The following is a 23,469-nucleotide window of genomic DNA, read 5'->3' on the forward strand; positions in this document are numbered from 1 at the left end:
CTTGGTAAGGGCAGGGGGCTCCCTTTGTCTGTGTAATAATTAATTTTTTTCCAAAAAATAAAAAAGATAGGAACAAAGACAGTATAAAGCCAATTAAATTTCATTTCATTTTATTTTTTTTAAGTTTGTTTATTTTGAGAGAGTGAGAGTGAGGAGGGGTGGAGCAGAGAGCAAGAGAGGGAGGGAGGGAGGGAGGGAGAGGGAGGGAGGGAGGGAGGGAGAATCCTAAGCAGGTTCTGCACTGTTAGCATAGAGCTGGACATGGGGCTTGATCTCAGGACTATAAGATCATGACTTGAGCCGAAATCCAGAGGTAGATGGTTAACCACTAAGCTACCCAGGTACCCCAAGCCAACTGTAGTTCAAACTAAAAGAGTTATTTTTTATTTATTTTTATTTTTTTTATGTTTATTTAGATTTTGAGAGAGACAGCATGAGTGGTGGAGGGGTAGAGAGTGGGGAGACAGAATCAGAAGCAGGCTCCAGGCTCTGAGCTGTCAGCACAGAGCCAACGCAGGGCTCGAACTCACAGCCCATGTGATCATGACCTGAGCCAAAGTTGGATGCTCAAACAACTGAGCCACCCAGGTGCCCCTAAGATAATTATTTTTTAAAATGTGAGCTATAGGAATAGTTCCTTACAGTACGTACTATAACATACAGGTCAATAAATTGGTATGGATTCCATATAATTAATGCAAAAGTGTACTATCTCAGTTAGTTGAAATTTTCCAGAGGGTTAAGGTACTCCTAGGCTAAATACTGCTCTTTGCTTTTTTTTTTTTTTTTTTATGAAACCCAGTGGGTTTAACATAGTACCTAGTGTGTACTGACCACTTGAAAAATGTATGGTAACTAGAGATTATGCTTAAAGAAAAGATTGTCTGAATCTTTTGATATAAACCAAAAAAGGCTTCATATAAGGTAATGATTTAGATTAAATTAAAAGATTTCTTTTTGATTAACATATGGTAGCATACAGTTGTGTCCAAGGGTTGTGAGTTGGTGGTCTGTGCTTCACTTGTCTTGTGGCATGGACCCACAGAGAAGGGGTGCCTTTTTCTCATTGTTTTGCTCAGAGGTGGTATCTTTGCTTGTGGTACTAAATGTGTTAGTAGGTGTCTGATTTATATATGTTCAAATCCAAGTTTAAGTAAATCATTAATTTTGACCTGTAATAAGAAGCTTTTTATTAACATGAATATAGATTTTTAAAAATCTAAATCTTTGAACCATTTTCCTTTAATAAATTTGAAAACAAATACTTATGGCTATTATGACATAGTATGCTTCTGATTTTCACTTAAAAGCTCTTAATTTTTTATAAAACACTATTTAGAAGGCACTCATTTGTGGACTATGACTAAATATGACTTAATTCATATGTGTATATTTGCTTCTTAGGATTTTACTATAAAAATTATAGGCACTTAAATATTTCTTGTAGTATATCAGTAAATTTATTTATAATGCTAAGGAAATCAATACAATGTAGGATTTGTTTTATTATCAATAGGTAATGTGTTAAAGCCAATCTTTTATTTGTGAGAAGAAATGTGGCTTTTTTTTAAAGCATAATTTCCTCATTTAAGAATGTTCCAACTTCCCTTTTTAATAATGACTTTATGAAACTTGTCAAGTTCATTACTACTAGGATACTCAGTTTTTATAATTCTACCCTAGAATTTACAGCATTTCTAAGTATGTATATATATATATATATATATATATACTATTTAGAAAGTTGTTTTGACTTAACTACATACTGCTATATAGTTGTTTCCTATGAGTACTCTTTCTTGCTTTAAAAAAAAAAAAGTAAAGGGGCACCTGGGTGGCTCAGTTGTTAGGTGTTGACTTTGGTTCAGGTCATGATCTCACAGCTTCTGGGTTCAAGCCCCGCCTCGGGCTCTTCGCTGACAGCTCAGAGCCTGGTGCCTGCTTCAGATTCTGTGTGTGTGTGTCTCTCTCTCTGCCCTTGCTCCACTCATGCTCTGTCTCTCTGTCTGTCTCTCAAAAATGAATAAACATTAAAAAAAATTTAAAAACAATAAGGTGTTCCTAGTACAATTACCTTCTAAAATTGCTTCTACATATTTTTATATAATACCCTTATTTTTCTTTAAATTTGTTTTTGTCATTACTTAAAATACTTTATGAGTCAACAGTTTCTTTTTTCATTTTATTCCTTTATGATTAAGTACTGCTTTTGTTAGTTTTCCGGGATACTTCTTTAAGTTGGTATATAATTTCCTTAAGATTGTGGTATATTATTTTTACCTTTGAAGAGTGAGGGCTGATGTAAAAAAAAAGTTAGAACTTTAAAGGCTATCTTCTCTCTTCCTTCATGCCTCCAAATAAGAGAAGTGAAATTTTACACAGCTTCCTGGTATCAGAAAGTAGGCTCCAAAAGACTTATCTGTTTACATCCTGAATTAGATCCTGCTCTGAACTTTTGAGATGAAGATAATAATATTATGGTTGGAAATAATGGACAAAGAAGTTAGTATGCTGAGTTGAATAGCTAGACCAAGATTTACAGTGAGAATATTCTGGGAGGAAAAAAGAAAGTTAAGTATGATGGTTTAAACTTTTAAAATTAATTATTGCTAACTCTGTCGACTCAGTAAAAATTTGAGTACCAAAACTAGTTTGAATTCTAGAGACTGAGTTTAGGAAGAGGAAATGATGCTCCAGGAACTTCTTTCCATCTCTTAAAGTCCCATAAGTGTAATGAATAATGTAAAATAATTGCTTTGTTTACATTGTAGAAATATGATAGATCTTCTATAAGCAGGAATTGACCCCCATGCAGTGATCTTTTATTTCTGTTAGATTATAAATTTCTTGTGTGTGAGACACTATCATTATATTTTTGCAACACAGCATATATGTTTACTTGGAAAAATAATCATTATAGCAAAATATTATTTGAATTTTTCCTGTTCTTAATACAATAAAGTTTATTTTATTTTAAATACAGGCTAAAGATTAGGTTCTTGGCTTTTTAAGTGGCTTATTCAAATACATGTATATATATATATATTTTTCAACGCTTTTATTTATTTTTGGGACAGAGAGAGACAGAGCATGAACGGGGGAGGGGCAGAGAGAGAGGGAGACACAGAATCGGAAACAGGCTCCAGGCTCCGAGCCATCAGCCCAGAGCCCGACGCGGGGCTCGAACTCACGGACCGCGAGATCGTGACCTGGCTGAAGTCGGACGCTTAAACGACTGCGCCACCCAGGCGCCCCATACCCTGTCTACTCTTGTATATATTTGAAATTTCCCACAACAAAAAGTTATGCTAGATGTTATGAAGTTTATTAAAGGCTAAAATACATATTCCCTCCTTCTGTATTCAAGAAACTTCCTTCTTTTGGGGGAGCCAAAACATATTGAATAGTGCAGAGCAAGAGGTTAGAGGTTTTAATGGTAAGTTTAGAAAGGGCAGAGTGACCTATTTTGTACAGAACCTGTAAAAAAGAAAACAGGAAGATCTCATGAAATAAATTACTTTTTAAAAGTATAGACACAATCATTGTAGTCATATTTGGGGAAATTTTCCATTTTTATGATTTGTTTTTTCAAATTGCATATATCTCTAGGAGTGATCACAACTCAGGTCTTTCTGTGTAGCTAGCACATAAATTGTTAGGCAGTAACTTAATAGGCAACAGAAGATAGGAATAGGTGTTAGGATAAGGAACAAGCAAAGAAGAAGGGGCTGCCAATGAGACTACATTATTTTGCTGAACTCTGTCATTGAAAATCACTCCACGGACTGTAAGTTGCTCATTATTCTTGCACAGACTGAAACTTTAGGTAGCTGGAAGAAGAGACAGAAGTCTGTTGGTATTAAAAAGATCCAAAGGAAACTCAGATAATCACACCATTGAAATGTTTTCTTAAATCTGGGCTTCCTGTAAACATACTTAGTAAATTTTAAATATCTATGTCATTTAATTGTTACGTGTTTGAGCAAGGCCAGGATGTTACAGCAACTATACTGACCATAGTATAATTAATGTCACATGGCCTGAGACAATGGGAAAAGGGCAAAACAAAACAAAACAAAACAAAAACAAAAAAAAAAACACAACAACACTCATAAAGCAAACTAGAAAATCATTATAGGCTTTAACTACTTACTCTAGGGGTGGAGAACTAAGTACAACTACTAGATACAATAACCATAAAATTTACAATGATATATCTTCCTACTGGTATTACTTTTAGAAATCATAATAATAGCAAATACTGTTTATTTTGTAGATTTAACTATATGCCAGACCCTGTTCCACTCATTTTACATAAGTTACATTACATCACTGCCAAAGCTTTAAAAACTAGGTGGTATTCTTCCCATTTTAGGAGTGAGAGAACTATATAAAGCTCCAAGACAGAGTCTTCTGGCTCCAAAACCAGTTTTCTGTATGCTACAAGATAAAGTGGCATCCTATATTATTTATTTAAGAATGCAGGAAAGCATGGAGCATCTGTCTTTAATATAATGTATGATGCCACAATTTAAGGAGCATACATTGGGCCCTTTTTAGAGAGTAGGACTGTCTACATCTCTTGGCAGTCCCAAACCTCCAGGTAAACCCAACTTTCTGTTTCTAATCCTTATTCTTGAACATAGTAGGAGATAATTTCATGTTGATTCAGATTAGCTTCATACAATTTCCATGTTTTTCAGCTTTGCTTAGCCCTCAGTGGCTCTTAGTAATACTTGTACTCATCTAGTTATTACCTGTTGTATCTTCCACAACCCTGGTGTGAATTTTTTTGTTTGTTTGTTTTCTTGAAGCTCTCAGCCGTATCCTACTCTACTTTTCCCCACTCTTTTTTTTTTTTGAAAAAATTTTTAAAAATTTTATTTAGAGAGAGCGTGCCAATGGGGGAGAGGAACAGCGGGAGAGAGAGAGTCTTAAGCAGGCTCCATACTCAGTGCAGAGCCCGATGCAGGGCTTGATCCCATAACCCTGGGATCATGACCTGAGCTGAAATCAAGAGTCAGACGCTCAACAGAATGAGCCAACCAGGTGCCTCAGTTCCTCCTCTTAACAGACAATCTCTTAATTCATCAAGAAAATTCATCAAGATATTTGTATCTTGAAATCCTTATCTTCTCCTTTTTTGATCTTCTCCCAGACTTCCCATGTCCAAATTGATCAGTCCTTTGAGAATGGTTGTTTCTTGATAGCCATATGTCTGCTCCACCCTACAAGTTATACATAATCTTTTTCCTGAATGTCTGTCTTCTATAGCATTTATCTTTACTTCTGTGGCTTTGTTGCTTTCTACTGATTTCTAGGTAAAAATAGGTTCTACTACTTTTATGAAGTCCTTGAGGAAAAGATCCCTGTGTAATTTATCTTCATATTCTTCACTGCCTAATATTTAATATATCAAGTTTTTATTGAGTAAGTAACTTTGATAAAACTAGAGCTATAATAATGTAATAACTTTTTAGAAATAGAAATCTTAAGGGGTGTCTGGGTGGCTCAGTCCATTAAGCATCCATCTCTTGATTTTGGCTCAGGTCATGATCTCACAGTTTGTGAGATTGAGCCTCACGTCAGGCTCCATGCTGGGCCTGGAGCCTGCTTAAGATTCTCTCTCTCCCTCTGCCCCCCCACCCCCCCTCAAAAAAATAGAAATCTTGAAAAACTGGGCAATGATTAAAAACAAATTTGTAGATTTGTTAGAGCATAATGGAAACTGAGAAACAAAGAAAATTGATTTTCTCAACTTTTGAGCTATGTTTTTAGTTATTAATTAGACATTAAATGGGATATGTGTGTATTGTGGGAGGAAGGAAGACTCACAGGTGTGGAAGAGTCAAGCATATTCTGATGGTATTGTCACATTTTGTTCATTGAATTCTTATTAACACATTAGAATGTGGTTATATGATCTTACCCTAAGTTATGTAATAAGAGTATTTTAACTTTTCAAAGCCCATTCTGTCAGACAGAAAGGAGAATCAGTGTTTAATTTCTGTGTTATTCTGTGACTAAACAAAAAATATTGCCAATGAGGACTTGAAAAAAGATATTAAAGTTAGTTTATGTCCTATTGAACTCACCATAGGCCTCACCCCTTAAAATGCATTTAAATAGTTATTTCATATGAACTTACATCAGGAAAGAAAACAGGTCATTGTATAGTTAAAAATGTTTTTGTTTTATTACAGGCAGCTGTTAAATCTAAGAAAGCTACAGATACCTATAAACTTTATGTGGAAAAATATGCATTAGCGAAAGCTGATTTTGAACAGAAAATGACAGAAACAGCTCAGGTTGGTATTTTTAAGCTTTAAATCTAAAACAGGATATTTCATTTACTGATACAAATAAATGATTTTTGTGCCATATAATTTTCTAGTATTAGAAATGTTAAAATACACAATCTGTATGTTTTTTTAATGCTGTTTTAAAGATACACATCTTATTTTGGAGATCGAGGACCAATGATTATGGCAATTATGCAATAATTATGACATGATAAGGGGTTATTCAGATACAGCAGAAAAGGCTGTTTACAGAGAACTGGGGAAAGTGAGGAAATTTGTAGATGATGAAGACAGTGCTGATTGTTAGCCTCATGTATGAATTTTAAAATTGACTTCTGCTTAAGAGAACTGGAAATGATTCACCGCTGAGAATATAGCCGTTAACAAAAGAATCAAGAATCTCTGCTCTCATAGAACTTCCATTTTAGTTGAGGAAAACAGACCATTAAAAAAAAGTCTCCCATAAACTTGGGATAATTTATACCCTATTCGATGTTCTTAGAACCTTAATTAAAAGCCTAGGTTTAAGATGGGCGCCTTTTATGAATCATACCTAAAACTTCTATTCCCACTCTCTCGTACTCTTTTCTTGTTTTGTTTTGCTCCTAAGCACTTTGTCAGGATAGGCTGGGTATTCTGAGATGACAAAAACCCACATCTCAGTGCTTACAGTGGCAAGGGTTTATTTGTTATGTTCTTACTCATCATGGGCTAGTGGTAGCTATTCTGTGTCTTCTTCACTCTGGTATTGAAGCTGGTGAGCTTTTTTTTTAAATGTAGTTTTTATTTTTTATTTTTGTTTATTATTTTGAGAGTGAGCAAACAAGTGGGGGAGGGGCAGAGAGAGAGGGAGATGGAATCTCAAGCAGACTTCATGCTGTCAGCATAGAGCCAGATGTGGGGCTTGAACCCATGAACCATGAAATCATGACCTGAGCCGAAATCCAAAGTCAAATGCTTAATTAACTTAACCACCCGGGCGCCCCAAGGAACCTCTTCTTAGAACATTATTCTTAGTCATCATATTTGAATGTAGTGAAGCACACTAGTTCTTCTACCTATATTTTTTTTATTGTTCATCTTCCTCCATAAAGGATAAGTTCTATGGTAAAAGGGATTGATTTATTATTTCCTTAGCATTTAGAATACTTCCCAGCGCTTGGTAGGCCTTCAGTAAGTGTGAAGAAGGACTTTATATTAATCTGCCTTTTTGGATTCTAGGGAGTCTTCCTGCTTGGAGAGATGATTGATAGACATCTCAGAAATCAAAAGACTTTCATGCTTGTGTGCAGGCATATGTGCATCTGTCTTGCGATATTGTAGGCACTGTGCTAATTGCTGGTGTATACGGTATATATGTAAATGAAACGAGTAACTCCCTGCTCTAGGTGGAGTGTACAATATAGAGGAGGGAGGCAAACAAATACATGGTTAAATATAAGGTTACGAGCTATTATACCTATTACAAGGAAAAGAAGGATTCTATGAGATAGAATAATAGGAGCAACCTAATTTGGATTTGGGAGTTAGGAAAGGCCTTTTTGGAGAAGTGGGATTTAAAACTGAGACTTGAATGAGTAAAGGGATGCATTCCAGGGCATGAGTGTTCCAGGCATTGGGGACCCATGGGTATAAGACCCAGAAGTATGAAAGAGCTGTCACATTGTAGAAAGCAAAGAGTGCTTAATAAAACTAAGTGAAGAGAGATAGTGGTAAGAAGTGAGGTTAAAGAGATAGGCAAGGAGCAGGCTCTAGTAGGGTTTACGTTTCCTTCTAAAAAGGAGTCCCATTGCTGCATTACTCTGAGTTTAGTAGTCACTAATTCTGAGCAGTTGCGATATTTAGCACATTCCCCACCCCCTAAAAAAACAAACAAAACAAAACAAAACAAAAAACAACCCAGCACAATATCTAAATGTGAATCATACTTTTGAGTTTTTGTGTGACTTCAAGATATTTTTAAGTCATTAAGGATATGTCTTATTCAGTGTAGCTGTTTTAAAAGAGAATGAGAAGGTGGCATACTTTTCTTGCAATTAGAGATTATCCATATGAAACTTGTGGATGTTTGACGTAGGTTTTCTGGATTTGGGTCTGTCTTGAGAAAATTTCTGATTAATTGCAGAATATTAAGCTGAGGGCAAATTCTTAGAATATGAACATAAACAAGAATCACGCTTCTGCTGAATATTCCTTACTTCCTAAGAGAGTAATTCAGAGTTTTGAAATATTGATATTCTCATTGATTTGGTCAGAATTAGTCAAGATAAGACATTTTAACTCTGCCATTTTTATGAATAAACTTGATTTAAGTTTGTGAATTTGGGTTGCCTTATTGCCAAAATTATAATTTCACCATTATTGATTCTTTTTAGAGAAGTTCAGACCCTTTATATGTATGATCATTTGGCTTAGTGATTTTCTGGTCCTATGACTCACTGCTGAAGAAAATTTTATATTAAATATAGGGTAAGGGAATTTAATTTGCTAAACTAACCAGAGAAAAATGACATGGCATTTAGGCCTATTTCTTAGAACTGATTTATTTTGGCAAACACACACACACACACACACACAAGCCCACAAAAAAACAAAAAAATAAGGGTAATCAGGTTTGTGCAGTAGAAATGACAAATATATTTTGTTTGAAGAAAGCTAGTTCAGCATTTCCCAAATCCTGTTTTGAGGATTATTATTGTTCTTTGAGATATTAATAGATATTAAGAGAAGAAGAAAAACAAAAAGGGTTGTGTGGTCAAAGAAATTTAGAAAACACTGGGTTAAGCAAAATGAAAACATGTTTTATTTCAGTATTTCTCGGGGTTTTTAATCTGTGTGTTGGAAGCCAAGTCTAGCCAAGTTTTTTTCCTGGGGAATAAATACTCAGAATGACCTGGGGAATTTTTCCAAAAAACATTTTCATCCTTTTCCACTTCCGTTCTGTGGGTAGTTGTAGAAAATCTATGTGTTCTGTAGTTTAAAAACATTTTCCAGGTGATTGGATATATCCCCACCTTCAGTTTAGAACTGCTGAGATCGAGTATACAGGCTTTTCCACATTTCTTTGACCATAAATTACTTCTTTTGAAGGCTACATGTTAACATTTCAAGGATTAAAAACATACTGTTAGAGTTTTTGGGTTAGATTGTAAAGTCTTCAGAAGTAAACGGTAGTTTTTGCTCTGTCACCTAATTGCTCTTTGGTTTGAAACACTTCTACCTTGGCTTGGCTGTTGTGACACTTCTCATTTAGGTCTCCTTCTAATTTTCTGACCATGATTTTAGATTTTAATTTGTGGTATCTTCAAAATCAAGTTCATATGTGCCTGAGAAATGACATAACAAAAAATTAACATAATAAAAAGTTAAACATTTCATTATGTTTACTAGACCCATTTGTCTAGAAGTATTGTTAAACATTACGTAATAATGGTAACTCACTAAATTTGGTTAGCTCTATTAAGATGACTTAAAAGGTGTTTTGATTTCAGGGTCAGTTGGTAGAGCATGTGACTCTTGATCTTGGGGTTGTGGGGTCATGAGTTCAATCAAGCCCCACATTGGGTATAGAGAGTACTTAAAAAAATAAATTATATAAAAAAAGTTCTTTGATTTCAGAGAGAGAGAGTGTATATTTCTTTTATGTGTGTGTGTGTGTGTGTGTGTGTGTGTGTGTATAACTTTTCATATTTGTTACCCAGAAATTTCAAGATATTGAAGAAGCTCATGTCATTCACATAAAGGAAATTATAGAATCCTTGTCAAATGCTATAAAGGAAATTCATTTGCAAATAGGCCAGGTAAGTTTTTCCTTTTGTTGAACAGATTCATGAAAATTTTATGTTCATATATGACTCTTTAAAAAATGCAGAACTCTATATGATACTGACTTATTGCATATAAAGAATATGTACTTACATGTGTTAAATATAAAATAAAATGGATTTTTGATTGGCTACCAAGGATGATAATTCAAATTAATTGTTAAAATTAATTATAGCTCTGGGGCACCTGGGCAGCTCAGTTGGTTGAGTGTCCTGCTTTGGCTTAGGTCATGATCTCATGATTCATGAATTTGAGCCCTGCATCGGGCTCTCACAAAGCCTGCTTAAGATCCTGTCCCTCTCTGTTTGCCCCTTCCCTGCTCACGCTCTCTCTTTCAAAAATATATAAACATTAAAAAAGATTAACTGTAGCTCAGTCTTTTACATTAAAACTCTGAAGTTACCAGTTTAAAAAAAATTTTTTTTTTTAAGTTTTTCTGTTTTATAATTTAGAGCAGCAATGAATTATAGAACTTGTGCTTAGAAATTTTCTAAAAATAGGGATGCCTGTCTGGCTCAGTTGGGGGAGCATTCGGTTCTTAATCTCAGGGTTGTGATTTTAAGGCCCAAATTGGGTGTAGAGATTACTTAAAATCTTTAAGAAAAAAATTTTTTTTCCAAAAATATGAAAGCAGTTTAATGATGACAGTTTGGAGTGCATTGAAATAGAGAAGGATGAAGTCTGTTATTTTTTATTAAAGATCTAAAAATTATTAGAGATCTGTATAAGTTTTAGTCTTAGGAATTATGTGTCTAAAACATTCAAAGATGAGAACAGGAAACTCCCTGGACTTCTAAGGTTGGGAAGCTATATCTTGAGGGATTCATGTAAACAGTGGTTGGTACCCACGGGTTTACTAACACTGTGAGGTAAAAGAGCATGCTAGGTAAATGAAAGTTCTCAATGGCTTTGGATCGAAAAAACCACATATTTTGGTGTAATGAATATTAATTTCTTTGTGGAAGTTTTGTCTGAAGTATAGTAAGAATTTTTAGTGGAAAAAAAATTTCTTTATTTCATTTTAATAGGTCCATGAAGAATTTATAAATAACATGGCTAACACTACAGTTGAAAGCTTGATACAAAAATTTGCTGAGTCAAAAGGCACTGGGAAGGAAAGACCTGGTAAGATGATAAAACTCTGTAAGGAAATGTATTCAAATTTCCCATCTAGGAACAAATATATTTGCTTTTGAATTCCCAGCCTGCAAAATGTAGCTTGCAAGGTATCTAAAAATATGTGTAGAATATTAGAGATCATTTATTTTGTGTCTGATAATATATTAAGTTAATCTGGCCTTTAGTGGTTAATAATTTAATATTAAAATGGTTATTATTGGGGCGCCTGGGTGGCGCAGTCGGTTAAGCGTCCGACTTCAGCCAGGTCACGATCTCGCGGTCCGGGAGTTCGAGCCCCGCGTCAGGCTCTGGGCTGACGGCTCAGAGCCTGGAGCCTGTTTCCGATTCTGTGTCTCCCTCTCTCTCTGCCCCTCCCCCGTTCATGCTCTGTCTCTCTCTGTCCCAAAAATAAATAAACGTTGAAAAAAAAAAATTTAAAAAAATAAAATGGTTATTATAACCTTTAGTAAATTAATATGCTGCAGTTTATTTACATTTTTCAAAGAGTAACAGCTTATTTTTATTTTTTATTTTTAATTAAAAAAGTTTTTTGAGTATCATGGTCATTGACACATAATGTTAGTTTCAGGCATGCAGCATGGTGATTCACCTTCTTTATGGTTTTTGCTGTGCTCACCACAAGCATAGCTACCATCTATTGCCATACAATGCTATTACAATATCATTGTCTATTTTCTCTATGAACAGAAGGCCATCTTAGTAAGAGGACGAATAGGAGAGAATATTGAGCCCTCAGAGCATTGAGACCAACAGAAAACCTTTTGTAAAATGTAATAGCTTTAAAAATTTTCTTATTGACATACATGTTCAACAAATATATTTGTTGCTGCTAAAAGTATTTCAGACAGTGTTTTAGACATTGAGGTTATATCCTGAACAAATGAATACAGGAATTCTGGTTTCTGTCTTATGAATGAATAATTATAGTATCCTGAATCTTACTTTTAATAAGCATGTTATGATATGTCAAATGTAGTCAGTAGCCCATTCTCTTGCCCTGCTCAGCATAGAGTCTTCCAGATTTCTTGATTTTGTTTATTAGTTACTATACCATGTTCTTGTAAGATATTTGTTTTACTCTATAGGTAAAAATAATTCAATCTACTAAAGAAAATGTGGCTTGGAATTCAGGAGAATGGATAAGTGATTTGTAGGGAAGTCTGGGAGCTGGTATTCTTTAGTGCATTTACCAGAACTAAGGCTTGTAACCTAAATCTTCTTCACTTTTTCTTTTACATTTTATTAACTTTAAAATCATTGGTCCACATATGTTAGTATTTTTCCCTTCGTACCTTCTTTTCATGCTTCTCTACCTACCTGATCAATTGCAGCAGATTTCTAAATACTGGCACAGTAGACATTTCTGCTCAAATCCTTTTTTACATGCATTACTCATAAATCTTTGACTTTTCATTATAGACAGAATGAAATTTAGACTCCGGATTTAGATTCAGAGCTTTTCAGGATCTGGCCCTGACTAGTCTTTGGTCTTTTTTACCTTTATTACCCTCCACTGCTGTCAGCTGGAACTGCTTTCTGTTTCCTATACATGTCCCTTTTCCCCTTGGTGCTTTAGTTGTCCTTATGTTCTTATTCTAGGAAATGCTATATCCTACTTCTTTCCTGTCTTTCCCCATATCTTTCCATTTATTTGTCGAGTAAATGAACTCTTAAAGACCCAGGATATTTGCTACTTCCTCCATCGAAAGTGCCATAGAACTTTAACTGTACTTTTTTTCCTCCTTTTTTTTTTGGCATTGTTGCTGTCTACCTTAAATTTTAGTAATTGTGATCGGGGCGCCTGGGTGGCGCAGTCGGTTAAGCGTCCGACTTCAGCCAGGTCACGATCTCGCGGTCCGTGAGTTCGAGCCCCGCGTCGGGCTCTGTGCTGACTGCTCAGAGCCTGGAGCCTGTTTCCGATTCTGTGTCTCCCTCTCTCTCTGCCCCTCCCCCGTTCATGCTCTGTCTCTCTCTGTCCCAAAAAATAAATAAACGTTGAAAAAAAAAAATTAAAAAAAAAATTTTTTTTAGTAATTGTGCAAATGTGAAGAAAAGCTCTATATTTGATTCATCTGTTTATCTTGTTTATGTGTAATAGTACATTTTTGTTGAGTGAACAAATGGACATATACTAGTAAAGGATGTTAAGGAGGTTGCAGTGGATGAATTTGCTGTTAGGAAAGTCTTGGTGAGGAATAGTAAATAATGTAGTAAATAGTTAAAATGTAGTGCCTTACTCTCTGCCATGTACCGAGCCAAACACTTTGCAGGAAAACTTTGATCTTTAGCAACTGTTGAAGTGGGTACTATTATTCTCATTTTAAAGATGAGGGAAATGTTGAGAGGTTAAATGATTTGTCTAAGCTAGTACATGGTAGAGCTGATACTAAAATACCAGGATTCTTGACCCCAGGGCCCATGCTTTGGAGAAAATAGACTAGAACTGAGCAGGTTTACAAGTATAAAGAGAATGAGGATGTTGAGACCTATAACTACAGAAAAGTATGAAACTATAAAATTCTTTATAAAGAGATTAAATTAGAGGGAAGATCAGTTAAGAGAGGTTAAAAACAATTGGAGAACAAATACAGTTTTTATATAGAGCATTTAGAAGTATTGATAGATAAAAGCAAAGATGTATTGGCTGGTTAAAAGTGCCTTAGAACACTAAACAAGATTGGTAAATTGTACTATTATCAGTATCCTGTTTGTGATGTTACATTGTAGTTTTGCAAAATGTTTTTATGGCAGGAAATTGGGCAAAGTATACCAGGAGTCTCCCTTTAACTGTTTTTGTTTTGTTTTGTTTTGTTTTGTTTTTAACAACTGTATGTGAATCTGTAATTATCTCAGTAAAAATTTCAGTTATTTTCTTATCTGTGATATAGCACAGTACTTAGCCCTGTAGTTTGTGGTGGTTCTTTACTAGCAGCGAGATTTTTAAGCCTTATTGCTGTCATCTGTAAAGTAGGGATTATAATAGTATTTTGCTTCATGAGGTTGTTGTGAGTGAGGGTTACATAAGATAATGTAACATTTGTTGAGTACTTAATAAATGTTATGTTAAAAAATTAATACATTTCTGATTAGTGTGTGGCTACTAATGGATATTGTTTCCTTTTAAATTTAAATTTTCTGGTCTTAAGATATACTATGACATGTAGAAAATTCCTATGTAGCTAAAGTGTAGGAGGTAAAACAGAGGCCACATCATGGTGATGACATGGGCTTTCCTAGGAATAATCACTAAGTCCAGAGTTAGGTGACAGTTCTAGGGTTGACAGTGACTATAAATGACTAATTTTCAAAAAAGTGGTCCTAGAGCTAACTATAAAAAAAAAAAAAGAATGGTGTCGGAGTGGAGTGGACGAGATAAATATTACTTCTCTAGTTGGCTTGCTATGGGTGACTAGTCACAGCTCTTTCTGTGTATTTGTTCAGGTTACGGGCACCTGAACAAATGAGCCTGGGGGCCCATTGCAGTGATAAAAATTTTGTGTTTCTCAGAAAAATAGTGTACTCAAAAAATTTACATGTGATTGTATGGAATTCATAGACTTCTGTGAGATGTATTCTAACCTTGAATTGTATATACTGCTGATTGTTGTTAACATTTTATTTTTCCTGTTTTGTAAGGGCCCCCTCTGGTGGATGAATTCCTTCTTAAACTAGTTTTTCTCCTATGGGATATATTATTTTATAAAGAAAACAAGAGGCCCAGTTTTGTAAAAATTTTGTATATCTAAAAATTAACCTGTTATTCTTGTGCTGAAAAATGACCTTTTTTTCCTTTAGCAGTTACCTGTTCAAAGATACAACCTCTAACTTTGTGTCCAGTTATCCTATGTAAATCAGCACTGAGAGCATTACAACTTTTTCACTATTCATTGAGACTATTTTATACTACTTATTATATGAAGTGGCTTTTTTTGTCATTACCTTTTTAAAAATTAAGATATGATCGACATATAGTATTATTTTTAGATGTGCAGCATAATGATTTGATATATGTATATAAGAAACGATTACCAAATAAGTTTAGTTAGCATCCACCCCTTGTAATGAGAACTTTTAAGAACTCTTTCTTAGCGGCTTTCAAATATACAGCATAGTGTTGTTAACTATAGTCATCATGCTGTGTATTACATCTCCAGGACTTACTTATCTTATAAGTAGAAGTTTGTACCTTTTGCCATCTTTAACCATTTCACCTACCCTTCACTCCCAACCCCTACCTTTGGCAACCACCAATCTTTTATTTGTATTTATGAGTTGGGTGTTCTTTAGATTCCACATATAAGTGAGGTCATGTAGTATTTGTCTTTTTCTGACTTACTTCATTCAGCATAATATCCTCAAGGTCCATTCATGTTGTTGCAGATGGCAGGGTTTCTTTCTTTCTTTTAATGGCTGAATAATATTCCATTGTATATATACAACACATTTTCTTTATCCATTCATTCATCAGTGGACACTTAGGTTGTTACCCCATCTTGGCTATTGTAAATAAGGCTGCAGTGAACTTGGGCATGTAGATATCTTTTTGAGATAGTGATTTTGTTTTCTTCAGATAAATATCCAGAAGTGGAATTGCTGGATCATATGGTAGTTGTATTTTTAAATTTTTGAGGAACCTCTGTACTCTTACTATCATTACTTTTTGAGTGTAATACTGCTTGACTTTTCTGGAATTGGAGTCACCACTGTAAGCAGATGCTTTGAATATCAAAGCACCTGTGGTCTGAAAGGGTTATGAATGAACAGGTGTTTTCTAACTGTGAATATCTTTCTGTGTTCAAATAACATCCTAGTATTCCTGTCAATTCTCATGTATTTTAATTGCCAAAGGAGATTATAACCATATTTGGAATTCCCTGTTTTACAGTCATTCTGCTGATTTTGCTATATACTTTTTATAATTCATAAAAGTTAAACAAGTTTCTTTTTATAAGAAACAAAAGGATAAATACCTAAAAAGTTGGTAGGCCAGTGTATAATATGTTTAAATAAAACTTATCTGTATTTTCATTATATGATAATATAGGTTTATAGCTTCATTTGAGGACTTCCAGGAATTATACTGTGTTTAAAGATAAAAATATGAAATCTTGAGAAAGGTACACATGAAAAACAATCAGCCACAAAGGAAAAAGGAAAACTAAGATTGCTATGGTCATACTGCCTAAATGAAATTGATGGGATATTGGAAATTTTTAGCTTCTACATTATGTGTATTATTTTATTTTTATTTTTATTTTTAAAAATTTTTAATGTTTTTATTTATTTTGAAGAGAGAGACAGAGCATGAGCAGGGGAGGAGCAGAGAGAGAGAGGGAGACATAGAATTTGAAGCAGGCTCCAGGCTCTTAAGCTGTCAGCACAGAGCCCGATGCGGGGCTCAAACTCACGAGCTGTGAGATCATGACCTGAGCTGAAGTCAGACGCTTAACTGAGCCACCCAGGTGCCCCTATGTGTATTATTTTGAAGTGTAGGGTAAACAAATAATTTTAAAAAATCTAAAATCATGTTTCTAGAGCTTTCAAGGATTTGGAATAATGTCAAATGCACAAATAGAGCTTCCTACCACTCCTCCCTACCAAAGTTTTTTTTTTTTTTTTCTTTTTTTTTGAATCAGAGAAGAAACCCTAGTGTCAAAAGCAAAATTTAAAAAGCCGAGAAGAGGGGCGCCTGGGTGGCGCAGCCGGTTAAGCGTCCGACATCAGCCAGGTCACGATCTCGCGGTCTGTGAGTTCGAGCCCCGCGTCGGGCTCTGGGCTGATGGCTCGGAGCCTGGAGCCTGTTTCCGATTCTGTGTCTCCCTCTCTCTCTGCCTCTCCCCTGTTCATGCTCTGTCTCTCTCTGTCCCAAAAATAAATAAAAAACGTTGAAAAAAAATTTTTTAAAAAGCCGAGAAGAGACATAGACTCATAAACTACACCAGCTGTGATTTCTTGGTTTTTCTATTTGATAGCAAAAGCAGCTGACCTTTCAGGATGATGATTAGGGAAGAGGATAATGTAGATTAGCACAAATAGAAAGTAAAAGAGGAGAGCTCTCCAAAAAAGTAACATAGAAAAGGTTATATGTGAAGAAGTACAGCTTACCTGTTGTATCCTAGTCACTCAGTGCAGTGACATAAAACTCAGCCCTACAGGATGTACATGGAACCTGATACTGATCCTCTTCTATATTTTTTAGAGCAAGAATCAGCAAACTATGGCCATTGAGTCAAGTTTAGCTCTGCTTATTTTTAAGTTGGGTTATAGCAGCTTGTAGAGGTCTACAAGCAAAGACTGGGTTTACAATTTTAATTAATTAATGTTTATTTATTTTTGAGAGAGAGACCGAGCACGAGTGGGGGAGGGGCAGAGAGAGAGGAGAATCTGAAGCAGGCTGAGCTGTCACCGCAGAATCCGACGTGGGCTCGAATCCATGAACTGAGAAATTATGACCTGAACTGAAGTCGATGCTTAACTGACTAAGCCACCCAGGCGCCCCTGGGTTTACATTTTTTAACGATTGGGGAAAAAAAAAAAATCAAAAGAAAAGTAGTATTTTATGATACACAAAAATTAGAAATTCAGATGTCATTGTTGATGCAGTTGTTTGAACAGTCATGTTTACTTATGTATTGTCTATAGTACTTTTTGTACCACAGGAGCAGAGGGTCAGTAGTTGTGACAGGACTTAGGGCCACAAAATCTAATATATTTACTGTTTTACTCTTACAGAATTGTTAGAAAATATACTTCCGTGTAGTATAGTAGCGGGTATGTCATATAGTTCATGAGAATTGTGTGTCCCACGATAGTATATAATCTTTCTTCAAAAGCTGATTCTGCTCTTCTTCAGTTCAGAAAAAATTTATTCTGACACCCTGCCCTAACTACATCTGCAGTCATGTCACAGCATAGTAACCGATTCTCATAATAATAATCCTAAATTACGAAGTAAAAATTAAGCTGTTTTGAGCAGGCTTTGTCTAAGGACAACTTATTTATTAATTTGAAGTAGCCGTTAAAAATGTTAAATGTATAACACAGGCAACAAAATAGAGGTAAAAAAGTAAAGTAAGCTGATTATAATTTTTACATGTGCATAATAACAAGAACAGAGTTTTAGCTTTTTCTGCAGTATGTAAAAGAAGCTAACTTAAACCAGTTTGGACTAAAAGGAGATTTATTAGAAAGAAACAGATATCCCAAGGATCCAAAATCAGGAGTGTAGCCAGGCTGCAGAAGGAAACTCAAACCTGTAGTAATACTAGGAATAATTTTTCTTTCATTTGATCTATTTCTACTGCTTTATTATTATTATTAGTATTATTATTATTGCACAATGGTTTCTTTGCTTTTCCAGGCATAGGACATAAGGTGCCTCTCTGTAATTTCTAGGTATTTTTACTGGGTTCTTTAGTTGAAGCCACAGCTCAGAATTAACCCAGGTTTTGTTCTCTTTACAAATTTCTCGGAGAAAGAATCTGGTCCAGGTAATCTTTCTAATCTAGTCATTTCTGACTAGATCACGTAGTATAAACAGGCTTCTTCACCACTGGTGGTGAAGAGGGAAGTTCCCAGGGAAAAGAGATTTAGTGAATTGGGTATAATCACGTAAGGTTTATCAGTATCACAGAGGGTGAAAAAATGACTCAATCTGGAAGTATAGAGGTTAGTGTCAGATTTTGGATGTAGGTGATTATACTTCAATGTTTAAGATTCTTTGTTTGGAGAACTAAATGAAATTTTGGACTTTGAAGTTTTACAGTGACTGAAATTTCATAGTGAAAAACCTGCTTTTTTCATTTAAGAGCATGGTTCCTAAGTTTGCCTCATCACTGATTCTCAAGCCTTGGATATATATAAGAGTCAGCAGTAGAAATTTTATTCTCTTTCCCTTTCATTTCTCTTCATTTCTCTTCCCTTCTCTTCTTCCTCCATTCCTTCCTTCCTCTCTCTCTCCCTCCCTTCTCTTTCTCTCTCCCTCTCTTTTACTCTCTCTTCCCTTCTTCCCCCTCCCTGCCTCTCTATCTCTTTTTTAAAGAATGTACAGACAGTTCCCTGTCCCAGAAATTCTGACTGCAGTGGTCTAGGGTGGTTCCTCAGTACCACTATATTTTAAAACTCCTCATCTGAGTCTTAGGTACAGCCATTGTTCAGTAACTAGAGCATTTTATCACTGGATGTTTGTTATAAATGCAGGATCTCAAACTCTACCCTAGGCCTACCGAAATAGAATCTGCATTTTTTGTATTTATTTAGCTTTAAGAATTGCATTTAAAAAATTATTTAAGTATCTCTACTGCCCAATGTGAGGCTTGAACTGAGATCAAGAGTAGCATGCTCTTCTTACAGAGCCAGCCAGGCACCCCTTTAAGAATCTGTATTTTAATAAGATTCTAGTGTGAGAAATAAGCCCACTGACCCGGTCAAAGGAGTGATGGAGACTTGGAGCACAGTGAAACTAGGCTTTGCTCAATGTTCATGCAAGAGCGGGTGTCTGATGGGCAGTTACAGCAGGCAGTTTATCTCATAGTGTGCAAGTCCTTCCCTGATTGCTCATTGACTGAGTACTAAGAGGTTACAGCCTTACCAGGAGGTTGCCTTTGCTCATGTAAGGGAAAAAGTAGTCTGACTGGAACAAATGTACATTCCTTGAGGTGACACAGAGACTTCAGTTCTTTGGCGCATGCTTATTGCAAAGCCTGCAAAAAATAAGCCTGCGAAATGGAGAGGGGAGGAAGAACCAGGAAGTGAAGTGTCTTAGGGTTTGGCACTCCATCATGGTAAGGGGGCTTCGTACATATTTCCAATAGGTTGTAAACCCATTGTTAATTAGCACAGCTTTTGTTTGGTTTTCCTGAAAATGAACCATCTCACTTCTCACACCTAGGCAGTTTGTATGTAGAGTAAAATTGGAGAAGTACCATCTAGAATTAGTGAGTATCTGGCAGTGGACCCAGGAGTTCCCTAAGAGTGTAGTTCTCCAAGTGTGATCCCAGGACCATCTGCAGTCACCCGAGAGTTTGTGAAAAATGCACATTCCTGAGCACCAACCTAGACCTTCTGTATAGGACACTCTGGGGCTGGGGCCCAGTGATTTGTGGTTTAATGAGCTCTCCAGATGATTCTTCAAAAAAAATTTTTTTTAACGTGTATTCATTCTTGAGAGACAGACAGAGTATGAATGGGGGAGGGCAGAGAGAGAGAGAGAGAGAGAGAGAGAGGACACAGAATCCAAAACAGGCTCTAGGCTCTGAGCTGTCAGCACAGAGCCCAATGCAGGGCTTGAACTCATGAACTGTGAGATCATGACCTGAGCTCAAGTCTGATGCTTAACGCACTGAGCCACACAGGCGCCCCTTTCCAGATGATTCTTAAGCAGGAAGCATTGCACTAGGAGATTCAGCTAGGCACTGGGATTTGGAACCATTGGATTGAGAGAATTCTGTCTTCAAGCCCTTTATTAAAATAAGTACCCCTGAAGTGAAGTAGCATTGACGTTGCAACTTACTTTCAATGATTTAGCAACTAAAAAAGAAAGAATTGTATGTGTGTATGGGTATTTGTAGAGAAAGGGAAAGCAGGTATGCAAAAGGTTTCTTCTGCCATAGCATATTTATAAAAAATGATATGACTTAGGTTCAAGTAGAGAAGGTAACTAGATTAAAGTAATAGCCAGCAAGCAAGTGGCCAAAACCAGAAACTTGAGCCTGCATGCCCTTTGCCTCATTACTACAGGCTGGAGTTTGATGTTCTTTTCATGTTAGCTTGCCTGGTTCACCATCCCAGACACCCAGGAATGTGGCTGTGTTGCCCAGGAGCAAGCTTGAAAATGTAGTCATCGACTTCCATTGTTATGAGTCATTACCCCCTTCTCCTCCGCTTCTTCCCTCCCTCTTTCCTGTGTCATTACCCCCACCCCTCCACTCTCCTGTTATCACCATTCTTTTTGTTAGACTTTGGGATCTGGGCATGTTCATATGTTTTATTTTGGCTTTTAATTAGAACCAAGTGTTCTGTTCTTTGAGTTGGGTTAAATACAGAGATAGGCTTGATTTGCGTGGCCCAGACTTACTATTTCAGTTTTGAGGCCACTTCTTAACTAGACTAAGTTGCAGATTTGCCCTGTTGGTGGCCTGAGATTTAGAATTGATTCACAATGATGGCAACTATTAAATGTTTTATATTTTTTAATACTGTACTTCAACCACAGAATGTGTTGATTAAATATTGCTATTAAATTGTCTTTCTTCCTGTAGCATTTTCTAAAAGTTTTGATTCAAAGTAGAATTCTTTACGTTGTTGACTCTTTCTCTTTCTCTCTCTTTTTCTCTTTCTCTTCTCTTTCTCTTTCTCTTTCTCTCTCTCTCTCTTTCTCTTTCCTCTTCTCTTTCTCTTTCTCTCTCTTCTCTTTCTCTTTCTTTCTCTTTCTTCTTTTCTTTTTTTCTCTTTCTCTTTCTTTGTTTTCTTTCAGCAATAATTTATTCCTACCTGATGATTAAAGAAAGCGTCCTCTGTAAGAATTGTTTTACTTTATTGTTGACCTCTTGGAGGTCTGCCTTTAATTTCTTCTGCTTTTGAACTCATGATGGCATTTTTATATAATGTGTAAAAGAGCATCAGGAGACAGAGCCAAAATGGTCTTTCTTGCTTTTATACAAATTAAATTGCCCTTGTGGCCCAGTATAAAATCTAAGTGCTAAGAGCAGTTATTTATTTGACAACAGAATTAATTGAGCCTAAAACAGTTGAAATTCCAGTTGTAGCAAACTATTCTTTCTGACTCTTACCCTGGCTTTGGGACTGTCAAAAAAGTAACTTGTCTTAGGATTAAATAGCAGAATGATGGGCAGTGGACTGCATTTGAGGAAGATGCTGAATAAACTTTCTACTTGTGAAACATTTCAGAAGTGACGTGATGCAAGGGGGTCACAGTGTGCACTGATATCCAGCTGAGCTGTCAACTGGCACAGAGCCAGGCACGCAAAGCTTTGCCATGGGAAGTGGCGTGTGGAGCATATGCCATTTGGAAATCTTTTCATGCATGAGTTAATGTTTCTTTTTAAAGGGCATATTTAGTTTTATTATACCACAAACTGTTAATATTTCTGTCCTTTAATAGAAAAGCTTATGTGCTGAAGGTATTCAGTTTAAAATTTTTATATATATTTTACAGTTTGAAAGGATCTGGCATCTTCGGTTTCAAAAGTGTGATTTTGAATAGTTTGTTTTTTATTGGACATTTTCCTGTTTCAAATAGATTTTAAGAGGATGTTTAGAAAAGGGAAAGGGAAAAGCAATCGAGGTATGTCTGGTATAGGAAAAAGATTTTGAGAGAAAAAAATGTAGAACTTTGAGGGAATTTTTGTAGCGTTAAGGGATGCCTTTGGTATTTTCACATATATGAAGGCATCCAAAGATCTTAAAAGAATAATATATTTGCTAAGGTGATGTTACAGAAGTCTTCTTAGATACGCTTTTTTTTTGTATTTTAAAATCCTGCAGTTTGTTTGGCATTGATGTTTTGTTTTTCCTCTCTAAGCCCATAGCTTGATTATTTGAGATTATGTGAAAAGTTACTGAGCACAGATTATGCGATGTATAGCTGTAGGAACTCTCAGATTTATTTGACAGGTGGTCATAGTCTCTTAAGGTTTATTAGTAAGTTATAAAGCTAATGATACATAAACTATTGGTAATTTCGGTGGAAATTTTTCATTCTTTTACACCAAGTAGTTGTTAATTATTAGACGCACATACTAAAATTCTTCACCTTTCTTGATCTTTCATTTCTAATCTCTTTGTAAACTGTTAATGCATGCCTCTAAAGAATTCTAACAGTGAGTTCATTACCCTTTCATTTAATGAATTTTTAGCTTCCAGATTTGCAAACCGAACTTGAAGTCTTTTAAATTTTTAATTGGGTCATTTTCTGATTTCAAGGCTTTTTGGGGTGGAAGTAGTAAATGTATTTTATTTTTTTTAGTCACATGTGTATTATAAGAATACTTAGAAAGGTATCACTAATTAATCAGGACCTTGTTTATCAACTCACTTTTATGAGGTTTTTTTTTTTCAGTTGTTGTTGTTATTTTGCTTATCAGTAAATGTTAATGTACTCTATTTGAATAGAACCAGAACTGAAGAAGTAGATCTTAGATTTGGGGTTAAGAAGGACATTTTAGCCAATTGTTTGTTTTTT

At 35.5% G+C, this 23,469-nt stretch overlaps 1 protein-coding gene across 1 annotated transcript in view; it reads left to right on the top strand.

The window, feature by feature from the left end:
• The window catches only part of FCHO2 (FCH and mu domain containing endocytic adaptor 2), a 124,067-nt gene that overhangs the window by 42,464 nt on the left and 58,134 nt on the right, over nt 1-23,469 (top strand). Inside the window, 3 exon segments of the mRNA XM_030322798.1 lie at nt 6,204-6,308; nt 10,004-10,102; nt 11,156-11,252. Of these exon segments, the coding sequence (XP_030178658.1) occupies nt 6,204-6,308; nt 10,004-10,102; nt 11,156-11,252 (301 nt within the window).

Source organism: Lynx canadensis, chromosome A1, assembly GCF_007474595.2.
Source record: "Lynx canadensis isolate LIC74 chromosome A1, mLynCan4.pri.v2, whole genome shotgun sequence".
In the NCBI taxonomy this organism is placed as follows: domain Eukaryota; kingdom Metazoa; phylum Chordata; class Mammalia; order Carnivora; family Felidae; genus Lynx; species Lynx canadensis.